Here is a 24483-nt window from a genome sequence, read left to right as displayed (position 1 = left end):
TGTTTTCTTTTATATCTAATTGCCCTTTCCACCATAGTGAGGTAATGTTGTAAGCAAATGGTGACAGTTTGGAAGAGTGTGTGAAAGGCTGGAGTTGTAACTTAATGTAAATTAAAGTAAGGTTAATACATTTAGCACGGTAGACAGACGGTAGTTTGGGACTATGTATGAATGGAGAAAGTTTGGAGGAAGTGAAGTGTTTTAGATACTTTGGAATGGACATGGCAGCAAATGGAACCATGAAAGTGGGAGTTGTTAATAGGGTGTGTTGGGGGATGAAGGTTTTGCAAGCACTGAAGAGTGTGTGGAAAGATGTATCATTATCTGGGGGGGGGGCAAAAATGGGCATATTTGAGTGTATAGTAGTACCATCGATGTATGGATGTGAAACAGGGGCTATAGATGAGGTATGTTGAGGAAGGTGGATGTGTTGGAAATGTAAATGTCTGAGGACAATGTAAATTGTGTGACAGTTTGATCGGGTAAGTTATAAAAGAATAAAAGAAAGATGTAACAAAAAAAAGTTTTGTTGAAAGAGCTGAAGAGGATATGTCAATATGGTGTGGACACATGGATAGAATGAGTAAGGGGAGGTCAACAAAAAGGATAAGAAGTTAAAAGAGATGAAAGGATAGATTAAAAAATGTGATTAGGGTGAGAACATGCAGGAGAGTGAAAGGCGTGTATGAGATAGAGTGCATTGGAGTGATATGCTATCAGCAGACTGAACGAGGGCATGTGAAGTGGCTGGGGAAACCATGGAAAGGTATGTGGGGCTTGGTTATGGATAAGATACTCTAGTTTCGGTGCAGTACACACTTTGCTGGAGAATGGATTTAAGCAAATGCGGCCTTTCTTCTGTTTGTAGCGTTACCTCGATAATGTGGGAGAGAGCAAGCATATACTTACCACGCATTCCCCGCATGTCGTAGAAGGCGACTAAAGGGTACAGGAGCAGGAGGCTAGAAACCCTCCCCTCCTTGTGTTTTATCTTTCTAAAAGGGGAAAGAGAAGAAGGATTCATGCAGGGAGTGCTCATCCTCCTCGAAGTCTCAGATTGGGATGTCTAGATGTGTGTGGATGTAACCAAGATGAGAAAAAAGGAGAGATAGGTAGTATGAGGATAGGAACCTGGATGTTTTAGCTCTGAGTGAAATGAAGCTAAAGGGTAGAGGGTAAGAGTTGTTTGGGAATACCCTGAGAGTGAAGCCAGGGTTCGGCGAGAGGACAAGAGCAAAGGAAGGAGTAGCACTACTCCTGAAGCAGGAGTTTTGGAACTATGTGATAGTATAAGAAAGTAAACTCTAGATTGATATGGGTAAAACTGAAAGTGGATGGAGAGAGATGGGTGATTATTGGTGCCAATGCACCTGGTCAAGAAAAGAAAGATCATGAAAGCAAGTGTTTTGGGAGCAGTTGAGTGAGTGTGTTAGCAGCTTTGATGCATGAGACTGGGTTATAGTGATGGGTGATTTGAATGCAAAGGTGAATAATGTAGCAGTTGAGGGTATAATTAGTGTACATGGGGGGGGGTGTTCAAGTGTTGTAAATGAAAATAGTGAAGAGCTTGTAGATTTGCGTGCTGAAAAAGGACTGGTGATTGGGAATACCTGGTTTAAAAAGAGATACATAAGTATACATATGTAAGTAGGAGAGATGGCCAGAGAGTATTATTGGATTATGTATTAATTGATAGATGCATGAAAGAGAGACTTTTGAATGTTAATGTGCTGAGAGGGGAAACTGGAGGGATATCTGATCATTATCTTGTGGAGGTGAAAATGAAGACTTGTAAAGGTTTTCAGAAAAGAAGAGAGAATGTTGGGGTGAAGACAGTGGTGAGAGTAAGTGAGTTTGGAAAGGAGACTTGTGTGAGGAAGCACCAGGAGAGATTGAGTGCAGAATGGAAAAAGGTGAGAGCAAATGATGTAAGGAGAGTGGGGGAGGAATGGGATGCATTTAGGGAAGTAGTGATGGCTTGTGCAAAAGATGCCTGGGGATAGGGGAGAAAGAGTACTTCTCACGTATTCCCTGCGTGTCGTAGAAGGCGACTAAAAGGGAAGGGAGCAGGGGGCTGGAAATCCTCCCCTCTCGTTTTTTAATTTTCCAAAAGAAGGAACAGAGAAGGGAGCCAAGTGAGGATATTCCCTCAAAGGCTTAGTCCTCTGTTCTTAACGCTACCTCGCCAATGCGGGAAATAGCGAATAGTATGAAAAAAAATATATATATATCTTTTCTTTCAAACTATTCGCCATTTCCCGCATTAGCGAGGTAGCGTTAAGAACAGATGACTGGGCCTTTGAGGGACTACCCTCACCTGGCCCAATTCTCTGTTCCTTCTTTTGGAAAATTAAAAAAAAAAAAATATATATATATATATATATATATATATATATATATATATATATATATATATATATATATATATACATATATATATATATATATATATATATATATATATATATATATATATATATATATATATATATATTGGAAAGGATCACAATTTTGCACGTGATCAAGATATTCCTATGAGTCCACGGGAAAAATGAAACACGATAAGTTCCCAGGTGCACTTTCGTGTAATAATCACACCATCAGGTGAGACACAAGAGAGAAATATAAGTCAGTTGATATACATCGAAGAGATGTATGTTTTGGACAATCACATGTTTACCATTTTTTTTCATACTATTCGCCATTTCCCGCGATAGCGAGGTAACGTTAAGAACAGAGGACTGGGCCTTTGAGGGAATATCCTCACCTGGCCCTCTTCTCTGTTCCTTCTTTTGGAAAATTAAAAAACGAGAGGGGAGGATTTCCAGCCCCCCGCACCCCCCTTTTAGTCGCAGAAGAGGGTGTTTTGAAATGGTTTGGGCACATGGAGAGAATGAGTGAGGAAAGATTGACCAAGAGGATATATGTGTCGGAGGTGGAGGGAACGAGAAGTGGGAGACCAAATTGGAGGTGGAAAGATGGAGTGAAAAAGATTTTGTGTGATAGGGGCCTGAACATGCAGGAGGGTGAAAGGAGGGCAAGGAATAGAGTGAATTGGATCAATGTGGTATACCGGGGTTGATGTGCTGTCAGTGGGTTGAATCAGGGAATGTGAAGCGTCTGGGGTAAACCATGGAAAGCTGTGTAGGTATGTATATTTGCATGTGTGGCCGTATGTATGGTTCGCGCCCACCCGGGGGCGCCATTTTATAAACTATATATATATATATATATATATATATATATATATATATATATATATATATATATATATGCTTGTGGCATGAGAAGAGTGGGAGGTGGGTTGATTAGAAAGGGTAGTGAGTGGTGGGATGAAGAAGTAAGAGTATTAGTGAAAGAGAAGAGAGAGGCATTTGGACGATTTTTGCAGGGAAAAAATGCAATTGAGTGGGAGATGTATAAAAGAAAGAGACAGGAGGTCAAGAGAAAGGTGCAAGAGGTGAAAAAAAGGGCAAATGAGAGATGGGGTGAGAGAGTATCATTAAATTTTAGGGAGAATAAAAAGATGTTTTGGAAGGAGGTAAATAAAGTGCGTAAGACAAGGGAGCAAATGGGAACTTCAGTGAAGGGCGCAAATGGGGAGGTGATAACAAGTAGTGGTGATGTGAGAAGGAGATGGAGTGAGTATTTCGAAGGTTTGTTGAATGTGTTTGATGATAGAGTGGCAGATATAGGGTGTTTTGGTCGAGGTGGTGTGCAAAGTGAGAGGGTTAGGGAAAATGATTTGGTAAACAGAGAAGAGGTAGTGAAAGCTTTGCGGAAGATGAAAGCCAGCAAGACAGCAGGTTTGGATGGTATTGCAGTGGAATTTATTAAAAAAGGGGGTGACTGTATTGTTGACTGGTTGGTAAGGTTATTTAATGTATGTATGACTCATGGTGAGGTGCCTGAGGATTGGCGGAATGCGTGCATAGTGCCATTGTACAAAGGCAAAGGGGATAAGAGTGAGTGCTCAAATTACAGAGGTATAAGTTTGTTGAGTATTCCTGGTAAATTATATGGGAGGGTATTAATTGAGAGGGTGAAGGCATGTACAGAGCATCAGATTGGGGAAGAGCAGTGTGGTTTCAGAAGTGGTAGAGGATGTGTGGATCAGGTGTTTGCTTTGAAGAATGTATGTGAGAAATACTTAGAAAAGCAAATGGATTTGTATGTAGCATTTATGGATCTGGAGAAGGCATATGATAGAGATGCTCTGTGGAAGGTATTAAGAATATATGGTGTGGGAGGAAAGTTGTTAGAAGCAGTGAAAAGTTTTTATCGAGGATGTAAGGCATGTGTACGTGTAGGAAGAGAGGAAAGTGATTGGTTCTTAGTGAATGTAGGTTTGCGGCAGGGGTGTGTGATGTCTCCATGGTTGTTTAATTTGTTTATGGATGGGGTTGTTAGGGAGGTAAATGCAAGAGTTTTGGAAAGAGGGGCAAGTATGAAGTCTGTTGGGGATGAGAGAGCTTGGGAAGTGAGTCAGTTGTTGTTCGCTGATGACACAGCGCTGGTGGCTGATTCATGTGTGAAACTGCAGAAGCTGGTGACTGAGTTTGGTAAAGTGTGTGGAAGAAGAAAGTTAAGAGTAAATGTGAATAAGAGCAAGGTTATTAGGTACAGTAGGGTTGAGGGTCAAGTCAATTGGGAGGTGAGTTTGAATGGAGAAAAACTGGAGGAAGTGAAGTGTTTTAGATATCTGGGAGTGGATCTGGCAGCGGATGGAACCATGGAAGCGGAAGTGGATCATAGGGTGGGGGAGGGGGCGAAAATTCTGGGGGCCTTGAAGAATGTGTGGAAGTCGAGAACATTATCTCGGAAAGCAAAAATGGGTATGTTTGAAGGAATAGTGGTCCCAACAATGTTGTATGGTTGCGAGGTGTGGGCTATGGATAGAGTTGTGCGCAGGAGGATGGATGTGCTGGAAATGAGATGTTTGAGGACAATGTGTGGTGTGAGGTGGTTTGATCGAGTGAGTAACATAAGGGTAAGAGAGATTTTTTTTTTTTTTTTTATACTATTCGCCATCTCCCGCGATAGCGAGGTAGCGTTAAGAACAGAGGACTGGGCCTTTGAGGGAATATCCTCACCTGGCCCTCTTCTCTGTTCCTTCTTTTGGAAAAAAAAAAAAAAAAAAAAAAAAAAAAAAAAAAAAAAAACGAGGGGAGGATTTCCACTGACAGGGAGCGGGGGGTAAGAGAGATGTGTGGAAATAAAAAGAGCGTGGTTGAGAGAGCAGAAGAGGGTGTTTTGAAGTGGTTTGGGCACATGGAGAGGATGAGTGAGGAAAGATTGACCAAGAGGATATATGTGTCGGAGGTGGAGGGAACAAGGAGAAGAGGGAGACCAAATTGGAGGTGGAAAGATGGAGTGAAAAAGATTTTGTGTGATCGGGGCCTGAACATGCAGGAGGGTGAAAGGAGGGCAAGGAATAGAGTGAATTGGAGCGATGTGGTATACCGGGGCTGACGTGCTGTCAGTGGATTGAATCAAGGCATGTGAAGCGTCTGGGGTAAACCATGAAAAGCTGTGTAGGTATGTATATTTGCGTGTGTGGACGTATGTATATACATGTGTATGGGGGGGGGGGGTTGGGCCATTTCTTTCGTCTGTTTCCTTGCGCTACCTCGCAAACGCGGGAGACAGCGACAAAGTATAAAAATATATATATATATATATATATATATATATATATATATATATATATATATATATATATATATATCCCTGGGGATAGGGGATTAAGAGTACTTCCCACGTATTCCCTGCGTGTCGTAGAAGGCGACTAAAAGGGGAGGGAGCGGGGGGCTGGAAATCCTCCCCTCTCGGTTTTTTTTAATTTTCCAAAAGAAGGAACAGAGAATTGGGCCAGGTGAGGGTATTCCCTCAAAGGCCCAGTCCTCTGTTCTTAACGCTACCTCGCTAATGCGGGAAATGGCGAATAGTTTGAAAGAAAAAAAAAAAAAAAAAAAAAAAAAAAATATATATATATATATATATATATATATATATATATATATATATATATATATATATATTCAATCACATGGTACAATATTCCTGTTCATTAGCATGAACCTACTTAATAACAGAAATGTCATGGCTATTTTTTGTGACGTAGCTGAACTTTTAACTACGTACAGGTGTACCATACGTGAAGAATTTCAAGAGTAATGTTTTTGGTGGTTAGTAAAGGGTTACATTGACTGACTTTAGGTAAAAGCCACAAGGACGCTTAAAATAAACATTACTATGATATGCCGAAACTTAGCAATGGATAAGATGTTCAATGCATTAACATAGTTCTACAATTTCATAGGCTTATGAAAAAGTTAGTGAATAGCTTCGGTGCCGTTTCTCTTGATATAATCTGGAAATATGAACCTGAACCTTGATATTTGATTTTATATTTTGTCCCGCTTCTCGAGCAAAATGAAGTGGAATGTTGTTTTAACAGCAATCCATAATCTTTATTTATAAAAAAAAAAAAATCTAGTAATATACTAATGAGTATAGCAGGCTTTGAAGAAATATACATGAGTTCCAGAAAGGAACCAAGGTCCTGGCGTAAACAAGTTTCTCCATGATGTTATGGCTAACGTAGTGCATGTTACCTTTACGTGATTGATGGACAATTACCTAAATAGTCCATGTAATATGAACGAAGCAGTTATTAGAAGAGGACATATGTAGTATTCTTAAGTGAATGACTGATTGAAATTCAGAAGGGAAAAAGGCAAGGGCAAATTTAGACCGAGTTACGGGAGAAAGGAAGAGCCATACAGTGATATTGCCTGACTTGATTAATGGTAAATTTAGAGAGTGAAAACAGAAAATGGCAGAATTTGTCGAACAACGTATTCAAGAAACTATTTCAGAAATTGAGGAGCTGGAAAGAATTGGTCTTCTAACTAGTAAAGAAGTAAAGTGAGTAATTCTTTTATAGCGTACTGAGTTTATTATGAATTGATTGATCAGATATGAAAATTTACGGGTTGCATGAGTGGCCCAGCAATCACCTGTAGAGCATTTGGTAAAGTTTTATAAATATGAAGTTTAAGGGCAGTACAATGATTACTTCTGGATTTATAATAAACGCTTGCCAACGGATGGATGCCACCGATCTCGACCCACAATCACTAATGTTCAGAGGATGAATTCTAGTTTTTTAATGTTATATTAATAATTATTTGTAATTATAACGTTCAGAGGACGAATTCCAATTTTTTCGTTATGAGATAATTATATCTTTATATCCCCACAGAGCTCTTACACAGAAGAGGAAGGACTTCTTTTATCGTTTTGTTCGAAAGTTGAAGAACAAATGTGATTTCATGAACTATATTGAATATGAAATGAAACTTATTGAATTACTCAGAATCAGACGAAAGGTAAGGAAAGTTTATTTTCAGAAACAATGATAATATGAAATGAAAACTCTAAATTTCTCAGAATCATAAATTTCTCAGAATCAGATGAAAAGTAAGAGTATTATTTACTATGTATCATGATTTTTTTATTCATTACTGTATAATCAGCTTAGTAACAATTTTGATTATGTTAATGAGCATACATTTTATAGATAATTGTTATGTTGGTAAGAGAACACTTCATTTTAGAAAATTGGAATGCACGAGAAACGAAAGATTGAAAAAGCCGTATTTCTGCGAGTTATGAAACAAGCCCGGTACCTGACACGTATTTGGCCCTCACACCCTGATACATGGAAATTGAGAATTGATTTTGCAAGGTTCATTGGCTGGCAAGATGAGGTATGTAAACCTGTAAACTAGTTTAGTTATACTGTTGGATTTTAGGAATTGAAAATACCAATACTTTATCTGAAATTTTGCCTGTTTTTGAAATTAAGGTGGAACTTTCATGCCCCACAACTAATAGAGGGTAGGGTCACAAGTGCGAGATTTTGCTCATGAATGTCTTTCCCATAGTTACATGTTAGGAATACAGCACTCCTTGCATCAAGGCAAATGAAATGATATAAATCTAAAAGTGAGCAGACTGTTATTTTTTATTTCTTGATGATTTGTGGTTTACTCTCAAGAGATTTAAACTTATTCAAGAGGAAGGAAAATGTTGGTGATAAGAAAGTTTATTTTGATATGGTAAGTGTATACGAGACAAAGTTAAGGGGTAGTAGAACATTGGAATGGACTGGAGTGAGGTATATGAGATCAGTCTTGTTATATGGTGCAGATTTGATGAAATGTAATTGATTGCAGTTGTATAATCATAAGGTTGTTAGTTAAGAAAAAATTGACTTATGGTGTAGTTGTTAAATTTTGTTCTTTATTATGAAAAAACTGTAATTGTTTCATGTAAGTCTTACTGTGATAACGGGATGTTACCAGACTTCACTTGCTTGAGATTACACCATGAGTGAAAAGTCATTTTAATTAGGCTATATCACTGGAAGTATAGTCTCATCAAGAAACTGATTATTCCAAGGGAGTGTATGTTTATGCTGGAGGTTACTTTTTTAATGGGGTTTAAGGAGTTGCAAGTGGCTGCTACATTTCCAGTGTTTTTGTTAGTCCAGATCTACTGGATGATAGTGATGCGCAGAGGAGATGATACCACTGAGTCTGGGCTAGAGGCTGCTGCAGTTAGTTCTCTCTAATCCTCTTCCTTCCCACATTGCCACCACATGCAGTTGGGTTCTGTCAGCACATTCACATAAATGTTTACAAATAAGTAGTCTGTGGGACATGGTGATGGATTTTAAGAGTCTCGTATTGATGCATAATACATGACGAATAGAGGGTGTATGTATGCATACGAAGCCATTGTTTGTTTAGGCACTTCTTCTCTAAGGTGGTTGTGGCAGTTAGATAGGAAAGAAGTATGCATCTTGTTATATAAAGAAAGAAGCATGATTTTATTATACCTTGGATGAAATTTTATGTTGAATCTACTTTTCAGATTGGGGCTGCATTCAGAGAACAAATTTCCTTCCTTGGTAATTGTGAAAATGTCTGGGTAGCTTGGGCCAAGTGGGAGGTTGAGCAGAGAAAAGATTTTGATAAAGCAAGGACAATCTTACTTTGCAAAGCTCAACTTTATCACCCAAAGTCTGTCTTTATTAAAAGGGAGGTAAGAGGTGTTCAGTTTTCTTTTCATCCATTAGATGTAACATTATAAATTGTGTATGAAGTCAGTCTTGCTAAGTATGATTGTTTTCAGATTGTACATGTAAAGAAAGTGAAATACTTTGATAGCAGCTTGTATGATGAAAATATTTGATTTTTTTCCCCGTCTGACCTCCAGGAGATTGCCAAGAAATATTCGCATCAAGATTCAGCATGTACTTTTATGATTTGGTAAGAATGCAACAGCCTTTACTAACCCAATAGGAACAACCAATGAATTTGCTGCCAGTTCTCATTCATTGGATCCATATTTGTCCAATTAGCACATGTAACCAGGCTGATGTCATTAACCAGCCTTCTAACAACAGTGGGAGCTCACATTTCCCTGGTTTTTATGTACACATTAGGATGTATGTGGCTCTCCAGTTAGTGTTGTAAGATCAGCAAGATCAAGATGATATTTCTTTTGTTTGTATTATTTATGTAGTTTTGCCCACAGACTGTTCACTCCCACTGATACAGATAATACAGTTAAAACCCTAAAGAACTCCTCTGCAACAGGTTATGACAGACAATCAAACCTGTACATAAAACACTTTGGCAGATTTGCAATCCAAGCACTTACAGATGTCTTCAACCACTCCTGGCTTCACAACAAACCCTAACATCTGGAAACTTGCCAACATAATACCATCCCTAAAACCCTCCAGACCACCTGACTCCCCCTTTTCTTACTGCCTTTTATCACATCTATCCTGAGCATTCAAAACTCTTGAGGAAAGCTGACCTACCAGAGAATTAAACAACATCTCAGTTTCACCCACACAGCATGGCTTCAGACCCAACCACTCTGCCACCATGCTACAAACTGACCTCTCACATATCTTTGATGGCTTCAACCAACTGCTGCCTGCTTTTGTACAAAAAGCATTCATCACTGTCCCCCAATGCATCTCCACTCAAAAGATACCTGACACCACCTCCCACGACAGTGATAAAAAGTGGTTAGCCAGTTTCATTACTGGCTGCCATGACAAGAGTCACTCACCATGGCTTCACCTTTAAAACATTTAAACTCTTTAATGGAGTTCTCCAAAGAGTGGTTCTTTCTCCAACACCCTTCAGATTTCTTCTTGCATGGCCTCATATACCCCCTTAGCAGTACATTACATGAAGATCCTTTCATATGCAAATGACCACTCCATCACATCAGGACACCCTTACACTGCTGCAGTAGCAGAAAACACATGCAGCATCACATCACACAATTGTAACAATGTTCCACCCTAAACAGAATGTCTGCATCTTCACAAAAGTCATCAGTCACTCTTTTAACTCCAGACTGACACAAATCCAACACACACCCTCCTGTCACCTTGAATGGACAGACACTTCCCCTGAACAAATTGCCAACCGTTCTAGGCATTACATACGACACACACGACAGTTACTTCCCACTTGTAAAACACCAACACAAAAGGAAACACATAAACTAAATGCCCTCTGAACAATATCAGGCAAGAAAATTGGATAAACAATTGATCTGCTCCACTGTAAACTACACCTCACCTGCCTAGTTTTCCATCCTCTTAGAAGCAAGTCTTTTAAAACTGCAAATGACATATAATAATGCACTCAGAACAGATGATGGCTGCTTTATCACCACCAACACTCATCAACTACATAGTGAAACCACTAACCTTTCAGCAACCTCTGCTCACAGAACCTCCCCACCCCTAACAAATATACATGTAACAAAACACTGAAATAACCCAGCAAGCACTAAATATCCACCATCCTAGTTCAGTTGAAAACTGCATCCTACCAGAGATACACTTAACAGAAGTCACACTTCTTGGATAAACACAAGGGGCACACTTTCCTATTTATGCTCTGGACACCACCCATCACTACTACACTATAACCATTAGGGAGGTAGCACCAGGAACAGATGAAGTAATGGCCTCATTCGCTCACATTCACTCTCTAACTGTCATGTATGATTCACCTAAATCAGAGCCCCTTATTCACGAGGCCCTGCAGACCTTTCCATGGTTTTCCCAGAACACATCTTATTCCCTAATTCACCTTACTGACAGCACAGTGTCCCTGTGTACCACATTGCTCCAGTCCACTCTGTCACTTGCATACTTCACATCCTTCTGCATGTTCAGGCCATGAGCACTTAAAGTTTCTTTTACTCATCCCTCCACCTCTTGGTTCCAATGTTCCCTTGACTTCGTACATGTATACCTTGTTATTTATCCTCTCCTCATTCATCCTCCTTACATTTCCCAACCATTTTGGTGTGCTCTTTTCAGCTCTACATGCATACTCCTCATACAACCTCACCTCTCTTATACCCTCTCATTTCTTATTTCATAAACCCTACTTCCACTACATATTGTACTCAGACATTTCATTTCAAACAAATTCACCCTATTCTTTCTGTTTTTGTATAGTCCCCATACTTTGCATCCAATTTGACACCAACAGGACTGCTATAAGGTCAAACATATCCATCTTTGCCCTCTTAGGCAATGACCTCAGTGCGTCCAGGACCATCAGTCCCTCACCCTCTTGATATCTCACTTCATTTACCATTTTGTCATTTACTGCAATATCCACTCCCAGTTAGCTAAAATAGTCCATTTCCTCTGGGTTCACCCTAGACTTCAACTCCAAATAACCAGTCTCTCTCCACTGCTAAGCATGCTTAGCAGTACATGTATTTCGGATGATACATAAGATTAGCAGTTCCCTGCACAAAGATGACAAGAATTTGTGAATTGATTTTGACCTTTGCTATGTGGATTTCAAGCAATTCATTTGCTTGTCTTGGGCTTTACACTAGAACCCATTTTGGGAAAAGGTGGCCTATGACTTCGCTTTTTATGTTCCCATTGTTGGAGGAAATTTCATAGGGGTATTTGGTACTCTGCTTCCATTATCTTTAAATGGTGCGGTAGTTTAGACATGGTGAATCTACCCTCTGTGTTGTCCCTGGTTGATTCCCTTAGGAGAATAGTTTATTATATATTTTTATTATACTTTGACGTGAGGTAGCGCAAGGAAACAGACGAAAGAATGGCCCAACCCGCCCACATACACATGTATATACTTAAACGCCCACACACGCACATACACATACCTATACATTTCAACGTTATTATACTTTGTCGCTGTCTCCCGTGTTAGATGTATATATATATATTTTTCTATTATTTATTTATTTATTTTGCTTTGTCGCTGTCTCCCGCGTTTGCGAGGTAGCGCAAGGAAACAAACGAAAGAAATGGCCCAACCCACCCCCATACACAATGTATATACATACACGACCACACGCGCAAATATACATACCTATACATCTCAATGTACACATATATATATATACACACACAGACACATACATATATACCCATGCACACAATTCACACTGTCTGCCTTTATTCATTTCCATCGCCACCTCACCACACATGGAATACCATCCCCCTCCCCCCTCATGTGTGCGAGGTAGCACTAGGAAAAGACAACAAAGGCCCCATTTGTTCACACTCAGTCTCTAGCTGTCATGCAATAATGCCCAAATCCACAGCTCCCTTTCCACATCCAGGCCCCACACAACTTTCCATGGTTTACCATAGATGCTTCACATGCCCTGATTCAATCCACTGACAGCACGTCAACCCCGGTATACCACATCGATCCAATTCACTCTATTCCTTGCCCTCCTTTCACCCTCCTGCATGTTCAGGCCCCAATCGCACAAAATCTTTTTCACTCCATCTTTCCACCTCCAATTTGGTCTCCCACTTCTCCTCGTTCCCTCCACCTCCGACACATATATCCTCTTGGTCAATCATTCCTCACTCATTCTCTCCATGTGCCCAAACCATTTCAAAACACCCTCTTCTGCTCTCTCAACCACGCTCTTTTTATTTCCACACATCTCTCGTACCGTTACGTTACTTACTCGATCAAACCACCTCACCCCACACATTGTCCTCAAACATCTCATTTCCAGCACATCCATCCTCCTGCACACACAACTCTATCCATAGCCCATGCCTCGCAACCATACAACATTGTTGGAACCACAATTCCTTCAAACATACCCATTTTTGCTTTCCGAGATAATGTTCTCGACTTCCACACATTCTTCAAGGCTCCCAGGATTTTCGCCCCCTCCCCCACCCTATGATCCACTTCCACTTCCATGGTTCCATCCGCTGCCAGATCCACTCCCAGATATGTAAAACACTTTACTTCCTCCAGTTTTTCTCCATTCAAACTTACCTCCCAATTGACTTGACCCTCAACCCTACTGTACCTAATAACCTTGCTCTTATTCACATTTACTCTTAACTTTCTTCTTTCACACACTTTACCAAACTCAGTCACCAGCTTCTGCAGTTTCTCACATGAATCAGCCACCAGCGCTGTATCATCAGCGAACAACAACTGACTCACTTCCCAAGCTCTCTCATCCCCAACAGACTTCATACTTGCCCCTATTTTCAAAACTCATGCATTCATCTCCCTAACAACCCCATCCATACACAAATTAAACAACCATGGAGACATCACACACCCCTGCCGCAAACCTACATTCACTGAGAACCAATCACTTTCCTCTCTCCCTACACGTACACATGCCTTACATCCTCGATAAAAACTTTTCACTGCTTCTAACAACTTGCCTCCCACACCATATATTCTTAATACCTTCCACAGAGCATCTCTATCAACTCTATCATATGCCTTCTCCAGATCCATAAATGCTACATACATATATATATATATATATATATATATATATATATATATATATATATATATATATATATATATACTTAGACATATACATATATACACATGCACATATTCATACATGCTGCCTTCATCCATTCCTGCCACCACCCCACCACACATGAGGTTAATTCTTTTAGAAGTTTTACCTCCGATTCTCCTCCTTAATGTGGCTGTGCTGTCATTCTCACAGGATAGACCATGAGGAGAGAAATGTAGCTTTTGAAAACTGTAAAACATTTTCTTTATGAAATGATATCCCATGAGCAATTTTTCCTGGATTTTGTATTGTGCCTTGCTTTCCCCACCCTTCTAGAAACCTTTTTCTTGTGACCTCTTATGGCCACCCTGGGTTAAAGTCCTTGATCTCTGATATGCAAGCTAGATGTGTTGTTGAGCTAATTGTTGACATCATCATGGTGGCAGATGCTGTTTGGATGGAAGCAAACCTGTCAGATGAGCATTAAGTGCAAATACCTTGGTTGTTTGCAAAGGGTAAACAAGGTATGGAGGGTGTTGCCTCCTCAGCAAAATATAAGGATGCAGGCTGAATCTTGACCCAAGTACTAGTCTCATGCTCATGGGACACTGTCTGAAAGAAAAAGATTTTTTTGTTTCATAAACCAACATATCTTACTGTGACCATTTTTTCCTTTTTTTTCAGTTGTTTCGTCTGGAGTTGCTGTACATTGAATCATTAATGAATAAGATGAAGAATGACAGCATGAGTGGTTTGGAGGAGATTGTGATAGAAAACCGTGAAAAGGTAAGAGCACAGTTCACAACATTGTAGTTGGTATGGATATTTCTAAAATAGTGACATTACATTACTTTGGTTGAATATCATCAACCATGTATCAGTCCAACTTTGGAGTTTGTTTAGGTCATCTTTTAGGTTGATGCAGTCCTGCTTTTTTTTTTTTTTTTTTTTTTGACCTTAGCATCATCTGCAAACATATTGAGGTCAAATGCTTTCTGGCAATCTAGATATAGACAATTCACCCACACTGTTTAGAACTGTCCCAAACAGAGGTCACTCTTAGAAATCTAAGTGCAAAGTGAGAGGGTTAGGGAAAATGATTTGGTAAACAGAGAAGAGGTAGTAAAAGCTTTGCGGAAGATGAAAGCCAGCAAGGCAATGGGTTTGGATGGTATTGCAGTGGAATTTATTAAAAAAGGGGGTGACTGTATTGTTGACTGGTTGGTAAGGTTATTTAATGTATGTATGACTCATGGTGAGGTGCCTGAGAATTGGTGGAATGCTTGCACAGTGCCATCGTACAAAGGCAAAGGGGATAAAAGTGAGTGCTCAAATTACAGAGGTATAAGTTTATATCCCTGGGGATAGGGGAGAAAGAATACTTCCCACGTATTCCCTGCGTGTCGTAGAAGGCGACTAAAGGGGGAGGGAGCGGGGGGCTGGAAATCCTCCCCTCTCAATTTTTTTTTTAATTATCCAAAAGAAGGAACAGAGAAGGGGGCCAGGTGAGGATATTCCCTCAGTGGCCCAGTTCTCTGTTCTTAACGCTACCTCGCTAACGCGGGAAATGGCGAATAGTTTGAAAAAAAAAAAAAAAAAAAAAGTTTGTTGAGTATTTCTGGTAAATTATATGGGAGGGTATTGATTGAGAGGGTGAAGGCATGTACAGAGCATCAGATTGGGGGAGAGCAGTGTGGTTTCAGAAGTGGTAGAGGATGTGTGGATCAGGTGTTTGCTTTGAAGAATGTATGTGAGAAATACTTAGAAAAGCAAATGGATTTGTATGTAGCATTTATGGATCTGGAGAAGGCATATGATAGAGTTTTTATGGATCTGGAGAAGGCATATGATAGAGTTGATAGAGATGTTCTGTTGAAGATATTAAGAATATATGGTGTGGGAGGCAAGTTGTTAGAAGCAGTGAAAAGTTTTTATCGAGGATGTAAGGTATGTGTACATGTAGGAAGAGAGGAAAGTGATTTGTTCTCAGTGAATGTTGGTTTGCGGCAGGGGTGTGTGATGTCTCCATGGTTGTTTAATTTATTTATGGATGGGGTTGTTAGGGAGGTGAATGCAAGAGTTTTGGAAAGAGGGGCAAGTATGCAGTCTGTTGTGGAAGAGAGAGCTTGGGAAGTGAGTCAGTTGTTGTTCGCTGATGATACAGTACCGGTGGCTGATTCGGGTGAGAAACTGCAGAAGCTGGTGACTGAGTTCGGTAAAGTGTGTGAAAGAAGAAAGCTGAGAGTAAATGTGAATAAGAGCAAGGTTATTAGCTACAGTAGGGTTGAGAGATAAGTCAATTGGGAGGTAAGTTTGAATGGAGAAAAACTGGAGGAAGTGAAGTGTTTTAGATATCTGGGAGTGAATTTGGCAGTGGATGGAACCATGGAAGCGGAGGTGAATCACAGGGTGGGGGAGGGGGCGAAAATTCTGGGAGCGTTGAAAAATGTGTGGAAGTTGAGAACGTTATCTTCGAAAGCAAAAATGGATATGTTTGAAGGAATAGTGGTTCCAACAATGTTATATGGTTGCAAGGCGTGGGCTATAGATAGTGTGGAGGATGGATGTGTTGGAAATGAGATGTTTGAGGACAATATGTGGTGTGAGGTGGTTTGATCGAGTAAGTAATGAAAGGGTAAGAGAGATGTGTGGTAATAAAAAGAGTGTAGTTGAGATAGCAGGAGAGGGTGTTTTGAAGTGGTTTGGTCAAATGGAGAGAATGAGTGAGGAAAGATTGACAAAGAGGATATATGTCAGAGGTGGAGGGAACGAGGAGAAGTGGGAGACCATATTGGAGGTGGAAAGATGGAGTGAAAAAGATTTTTGAGTGATCGGGGCCTGAACATGCAGGAGGGTGAAAGGCGTGCAAGGAGTAGAGTGAATTGGAATGATATGGTATACTGGGGTCAACGTGCTATCAATGGATTGAACCAGGGCATGTGAAGCGTCTGGGGTAAACCATGGAAAGTTTAGTGGGGCCTGGATGTGGAAAGGGAGCTAAGGTTTCAGTGCATTATACATGACAGCTAGAGACTGAGTGTGAACGAATGTGGCCTTTGTTGTCTTTCCTAGTGCTACCTCGCGCACATGCAGGGGGAGGGGGTTTTCATTTCATGTGTGGCGGGGTGGCGACGGGAATGAATAAGGGCAGACAGTATGAATTATGTACATGTGTATATATGTATATGTCTGTGTGTCTATTTATGCATATGTTGAGATGTATAGGTATGTGTGGACATGTATATATATACATGTGTATGTGGGTGGGTTGGGGCATTCTTTCATCTGTTTCCTTGCGCTACCTCGCTAACGCGGGAGACAGCAACAAAGTATAATAAATATAGATAAATATCATTATGCATAATCCTCTTTCCTTGAAAGTGTTTCTTGTTGCTGCAGAAATTCATCCACTTTCTCTCTGATTTTCCTTTCTAGTATCTTCCAGACCTTACTCATGAGGGAGATCACTTTGTAGTTCATATCCTTTTCATGGTCTCATGTCATGAAGATAAGTATTGTGTGATGTTTGCCCATTTCCTCTCTCTCTCTCTCTCTCTCTCTCTCTCTCTCTCTCTCTCTCTCTCTCTATCTCTCTCTCTCAAAAGGAAAAAGAAATGACAAGTTAAAGCATTAACAAATTTAGAGAAAGTTTGGACAATGTTTTCAGTGGTTTGTCAAGTTCATCAGGACACATATTCACCTCATATTGAGAAATTTAATGAGGACCATGAACCTAATATGGATCAAGACCCTTTAGTAATATGTGCTTTTCATTTGCTCCTCCCCATTATGTCTCACTGATGAGGTTTATAATATAGTGTCACTGTAGAATCACTTCTGAACTTGTTATTCTTTTCCTTGTATATCTATGATACTATCCTGTATAACTCTTCCTCCCAAATCCATTTGCCTGAGTAGCTGCTTTTTAATTGACAGCTTACTCTTGATGAATTCAACAGAAAAGTTTTTTATATTTTTCCTTGTTCACAATAGTCTTTTCTCACATCCTCCTTTCTTATCGTGTTCTTCTTGTTCTTTGTTCTCTTGTACATCATAAATGCTGGCTGGCTGAAGTGCTGCTTATATCTTCATAACAGTACATTGTAAAGTCCTTCACATTTTGACATCTTTTGAATAACCACATCTTTATCTTTTTCAACCTTCCATCTGTATTAACAGCTAATGGTACCCTTGTTTCAGCTCCACTGTAAATTTCACAGAACCTTCCACCTCAGTGACCTGGTTACTAGCTACTGAACTCTGTTTTCCTCTCTATTTGATACCCATGTTCCAACTCATTTGTAAATTTCACAAGACCTTCCATCTCAGTACCCTGGTTACTGGCTACTGAACTTTGTTTTCCTCTCTATGTTATCATAAGAATTGTTTTCTTGTAGGTTCCATGATTATATCCCCTCATTGAGCCTGGTCTCATCTCTCCTCTTTTTGTATCCTTATTTACCACATAGATAAAGCATTATATAATATCATTTACCAGTTGGCATTTTGTATTTTGTATTTTCATGATCCATTCTATTTTATGGGAAGATAAGATCTAGTAATGATGTGTCTGTCTGTCTTACCTTAGTTATTCAGTGGCATGTTATAGGAAATTTTCCTGCATACACTCTTAAGAACTTGTCTTCATATTCATGCTCCCTGAGAATGCAAATTCCCCCTGTCTATCTTTCATTGAATTCCCCACTTTATCAGTATTTAATCTTTAAGAAGTGTGTATTTTACTGCTTCATGCACCATCCTAATTGTTCCTTGTTATAAATGTATATTTGCTCTGTATCATTAAAATTTTTTGAAGAATTGTTCATGATGAGCACCACAGCACCACTTTCTTATAGGTATCCTTCCCATTAGAATTATTTATTTGTACTGTACGTGGAGGGAGTTTTACACTCGTAGGGACCCATCTCCTGAAGATTATCTTCTGTCGAACAACTTAACTTTATGTATACTTTCTGCATTAACCAAGTCTTTGGTCATCCTATTCCATTTATCCACAGCTTGAAGCATATAAGTACTTCTTTACCTTTTTCAAAAAATGTATTGCTTCATGTGTCCTTTGGTTGCACTATCCCCACATATATTGAGGTACTGTTCACTGTCTGTGTCATTGACCTATTTTAAAAACTTAAATGTTGTGATGTGTGTGTGTGTGTGTGTGTTTCATTAACCTAACCCTTGATATTTTATATATACCATTCCTGTTAATGCACTGGGGAGTCACTTGAGATTGATTTTGCAGTTTAAGTGTTGATAAAGCTTCTACTGTGTATTGGGAAGTGATTTGCCTTTGGGAAAACTAAGTAGTGTAAAAACGTCATAGATTATTGAGCACTAGGTGGTGAAGAAGCATAGGAGAGGACATTATATAATGTTCTTTATTTTGCTTTTAATTTTAAGTATTCCACTATAAAATGACTTAATTTCAAGTTGTTAAGAGAAACTATTTCAAGAATAGAATGAGGCTGTACATATGCAAGGTGGTTTATGTTGATGAAGGAATCAATGGAGGTTTTTGAATTATGGTGTATGGAAAATATTATGTATATGGCATTTTGCTCCAGAGTAAAATATTATGCTAATAAATTTTTCTTCAGTAACCATTCTGGACTCAAGATCAGTGTCACCCATTCAGCTTTTTAGCATGAACCAAAAGGGGGAGATGAGAAAACCATGTTTTTCCATTTTAAGTTTTGCATAAAATTTTCAATAGAGAAATAAAATAAGACTACATTGCACATTTCTTCAATTTTCCTTTCTTACGGTTTTGAAACAGGTGATGAATTGTGCAATTGCCAGGGCAGTATATCAGAATTCAGTCACCACTCTATCTGAGCCTGAACTTTATCTGGAACTTTATGAAGTAGCTGATAAATTTGGTTTTGCACTTGCATTGCGAGATGAAATTTACAGGTGAGTATTGTTTTGTAGTTGAATTTTAGCTTGTATTTGAGCATTCTTTTGATAATTGTTTATCATAAGCTTTTGTATTTATCTAAATGTGGAGTTATTATGGTGCCATTCTTCACTCACAATTGGAGGTTCAGTGATTTAGCTAGACATGGCAATACTGTAAAAGCTCTATAACAAGGACTAATTTAGGATAAATTTTGTCTCTGTATTTCATCTTTACTTCATTCCCAGTTTAATCCTCAACCCTGGCCTTGTGGTTTAAATTGAAACGTGAACTTCCATACTCATGAAATTGCATCTTACTGTTCCACTTTACACTGAGTCAAGTGTGACTTGGTAAAGATTTTGAATGATGAATAACTACATTTAAGTTACATTATTTTTTTTCTGCAAAAACATAGTTCCATCAAGAACAGTTGACTGAGCCTAAAAGGAAAACTCCTTGCTTGCTTCCTTTCTCTGTTCTTTCTTCCAGCCCCCAAATCCTGTCCCTCATAGTTGCCTACTATGACACACAAGGGGCCTGCAGTTTTGGTACATTACACATAACAGCTAGAGACTGAGTGTGAACGAGTGTGGCTTTTTTGGTCTGTTTTCCTGGCACTACCTCGCTGGTGCAGGGGGTGGTAGTGCTGTTTCTGTGGGGCGGGGTGGCACCGGGAATAGATGAAGGCAAGCAAGTGTGAATATGTATTTGTGTATACATTTATATGTCTGCTAAGGTGTATGTATATGTACATATGTGTAAATGTTGAGATGTATGTGTATGTCTATGTACATGTGTGTATATGAGTGGATGAGTCGTTCTTCTTCTGCTTCCTGGTGCTACCTCGATGATGCGGGGAACAGCGATCAAGTATAGAAAAAGGTGAGAATATTAATATACTGTATACTACTATTTACAAGAACACTCTTTCATGGTATACACTTCTAGTAAAGTATATATAAGCATTTTTTTTATGCATGATTGTTTCACCCACTTTAGCAGGGTAGCATCAGGAACAAATGAACAGCAGCTCCACGTGCACATGTTCAGTCTCTATCAGTCATGTATCATGTTATGAGACCAGAGCCCACCATCCATAGCCAAGCTCCATGATTTATTCTGCGGTCTACCTTTACTGCTTTATATGCCTTGGTTCTGCCCACTGACAGTATGTCATCACCATACACCACATCAGTCCAGTTCATTCAATCCCATGCATGCCTCTCATCCACCTGGATATTCAGGTTTGGATATCCTAAAGCTTCCTTCCATTTCATTCTCGACTTCCTCATCCCCTTTGTTCCTTCCACTCCTGACATGTAGATCCTCATTAAACAGTCTTTTTTCCACTTATCCTTTCTTTATGTCAAAACCATTTCAGCACACACTGGTCAGCCCTCTCAGTTAGAGAGTGTTTAGTCCCACACCTTTTTTATACACAGTCATTCTGTACATGAACATTTAGTCTCACACCTGTATCATCCTCGTGCTTTCTGACTCATCCAACATCATCATTTGTAATGCCTTCAGGTTCCTTTACTTACATTTGAACAACACTGTTGAGTCCACTATACCCTAAACATACTTATCTTTATCCAAACAGACACTCACCTCTTCTGCATGCATTATAATGCACCCAGGACCTTACACACACACCAGCACCACCACATTTTTGTGACTTTATTGATTTTTTTATGATGAGTAAAGAAGCCAGAATTATGTTTAAATTTCTATCTCTCTCTGATATTTGTTCCAACTGGAACTCCATCAAGATGGTGGCCACGGCAGTAGAGTTCTCCATAACTAGTGAACTCCACTGCCGCTTCTTAGCTGTTATGCCTCACCCTTAACAGGCCACTGGCAGAGGGCAACTCTAGCAATGTGTTTGTAGGGGCTCCTACCTAATGCTCCTGCCTAAATGTTCCTACCCACTTTTTATTTTATCTATTGCATTTTGCCAAAAGGAAGAGCTAGTGCACAGTGCTCACTGCAGGAAAATCTAAAGGTACGAAGAATGAGCTGTGTGAGTTAAGTGTTGTCATGTGCTATGTGTGAAGAGGAGAGATTGTATGTGTGTGGACAGAATGCCAGTAGTTCACATGTGGTTAAGGCAGAAAGAAAAGACAACACCAACCTTGGTCAGAGGAGTGCAATATGACAACCACTGAAGTGCCAGCTCACTACTCAGGCAGTACTCAGGCAGGTGATACTGGTAAAATTCCTCCCTGGTCGTTGGCTGCTTACCAAATGCTACTACTATTTTTTATTAGAATGCTAGAGGTGTAACACAATAAGGAAAAAAGATATTATTTCTATTCCTTGTTCACTGTCAACTCTCACTTATTGTAGTTGTATATATCTCCTCTTCACCTCATCATTGCCTGTTACCACTTCCCCATTTACCCCTTGAATGATGTTTGCTTGTTTCTCTCTCTATTAACACCTTTGAAAACATCTTATTCTCCCAGAAGTTTGCCAATACTCACCCCAACTCTGAGTTGCTCTCATTTTTAGCCTCTATACCTTTTTCATGACATCCTGCCACTTTTTGTCATATGTCTCCCAGTCATTTACACGCCTGCCCTGTGAGTACCACCCATATGTCACTTTTGTCTTCCACCAGCCTATCTCCTGCCTACTGCAGGAGAAACAGAAAGTGAAACAGTCAGTAGAGATGCTTTAATGATATTTCATTTTGTAATACAAACTATATTGACAGGTAGTTTTGGGAAAATTTTGGGAGCCTTGAAAAATGTGTGGAAGTCGAGAACATTATCTCGGAAAGCAAAAATGGGTATGTTTGAGGGAATAGTGGTTCCAACAATGTTGTATGGTTGCAAGGCGTGGGCTATGGATAGAGATGTGCGCAGGAGGATGGATGTGCTGGAAATGAGATGTTTGAGGACAATGTGTGGTGTGAGGTGGTTTGATCGAGTAAGTAACGTAAGGGTAAGAGAGAGGTGTGGAAATAAAAAGAGCGTGGTTGAGAGAGCAGAAGAGGGTGTTTTGAAATGGTTTGGGCACATGGAGAGAATGAGTGAGGAGAGATTGACCAAGAGGATATATGTGTCGGAGGTGGAGGGAACGAGGAGAAGAGGGAGACCAAATTGGAGGTGGAAAGATGGAGTGAAAAAGATTTTGTGTGATCGGGGCCTGAACATGCAGGAGGGTGAAAGGAGGGCAAGAAATAGAGTGAATTGGAGTCATGTGGTATACAGGGGTTGACGTGCTGTCAGTGGATTGAAGCAAGGCATGTGAAGCGTCTGGGGTAAACCATGGAAAGCTGTGTAGGTATGTATATTTGCGTGTGTGGACGTGTGTATGTACATGTGTATGGGGGGGGTTGGGCCATTTCTTTCGTCTGTTTCCTTGCGCTACCTCGCAAACGCGGGAGACAGCGACAAAGTATAAAAAAAAAAAAAAAAAAAAATTGACAGGTAGTTTTGACTTTATTTCTTTCTTTCAGAGATGTTTCACATAAGTTTCCAAATGCAGCTAGTGTATGGAAACTGAAGGCCAAGAGGGAGGTATTAGGTCTAACAGAAGGAAATCAGGAAGATGTAAAAAGTGATATTAAATTTGATCGAGAAATCCATATGAATCCCAAAGTAAAAAAAAAATTGGAGCCAATGGAAAAGGTTTGTGGAGATTATTGTATATTATTTTTATTATACATTGTCACTATCTCCCGCGTTAGCAAGGTAGCACAAGAAAACAGATGAAAGAGTGGCTCACCCCACCCACATACACATATATGTACATACACGCCCACATACGCAGATATACATACCTATACATTTCAACGTATACATACACATACATGTATACACATGTACCAAAACATCCAGGTTCCTTTCCTCAAATATACTTCCTATCTCTCCTTTTTTTCATCTTGGTTACATCCACACACATTTAGACACCCGAGTTTGAGCCTTCGAGGAGGATGAGCACTCCCCGCATGACTCCTGTTTCCCCTTTTAGAAAGTTGAAATACAATATTGTATATCTTTCTGGAAGAATGTGATGGAGATATTGCTGTGGTAATTACTGGTTTTTTGTATGTTTGTTTGTTTGTTTGTTTTGTTTTTGTCTGATGCATATTATCTATGCAGCTAGATGTATTACCAAAATCACAGCAGGATAGGTAGTACACATTCTGCTCCAGATACAACTGGCACACCTATCTTTCATTGTAATGAGCTTTTATACCATGTTCATTACTTTTCATTCACTTACCTTCTGCATTGATGTCAGTATCATTCAGTCTGGGAATCTTTTGATGCCCAGGAACATTCAGATTCTCCTGGATTTCAGACATTCTTCAATATTCTTTTTTCATACTGTTACTGATACAAGTGCCATTAGGAGTCATTGTCTTCATTGGCTTGAGAATAGAACTTTTTGGACCTGTTTGGGATAAGCATCTCAGGTTTGTGCATATCCCAGTCATTCATACTCCTTCCCTGTAAGTGCTGCCCATACACCTCTCTTCTCTTTCATTAGCAACTTTACTTTGTCATCCCACCACTCTTTACCCATTCTCACTTGTCTACCTCCCACCTTCTGCATATCACACACTTCTTCCACATATGCTAGCATTGTGTCCTTAAATACCTTCCATTCCTTACCCACTTCCCTAGCTTTGTTTACTCTCACTCTTTGCAATT

General features: G+C 39.6%; 1 protein-coding gene across 1 annotated transcript in view; it reads left to right on the top strand.

Annotated features, from left to right (window-relative positions):
• The first annotated feature begins 6565 nt into the window (after positions 1–6565).
• The window catches only part of LOC139761871 (U3 small nucleolar RNA-associated protein 6 homolog), a 44325-nt gene continuing 26407 nt past the window's right edge, over positions 6566–24483 (top strand). Inside the window, exons 1-7 of the mRNA XM_071686442.1 lie at positions 6566–6930; positions 7268–7394; positions 7623–7775; positions 8944–9114; positions 14584–14685; positions 19694–19830; positions 23283–23454. Of these exons, the coding sequence (XP_071542543.1) occupies positions 6839–6930; positions 7268–7394; positions 7623–7775; positions 8944–9114; positions 14584–14685; positions 19694–19830; positions 23283–23454 (954 nt within the window). The 5' untranslated portion in view covers positions 6566–6838. The remainder of the gene's footprint in view (positions 6931–7267; positions 7395–7622; positions 7776–8943; positions 9115–14583; positions 14686–19693; positions 19831–23282; positions 23455–24483) is intronic.

The sequence above is a fragment of the Panulirus ornatus genome, chromosome 42 (genome assembly GCF_036320965.1).
Source record: "Panulirus ornatus isolate Po-2019 chromosome 42, ASM3632096v1, whole genome shotgun sequence".
In the NCBI taxonomy this organism is placed as follows: Eukaryota; Metazoa; Arthropoda; class Malacostraca; order Decapoda; family Palinuridae; genus Panulirus; species Panulirus ornatus.
Note: the sequence above shows the minus strand (reverse complement) of the source record. Positions and strands in the feature narration are given on the sequence as shown.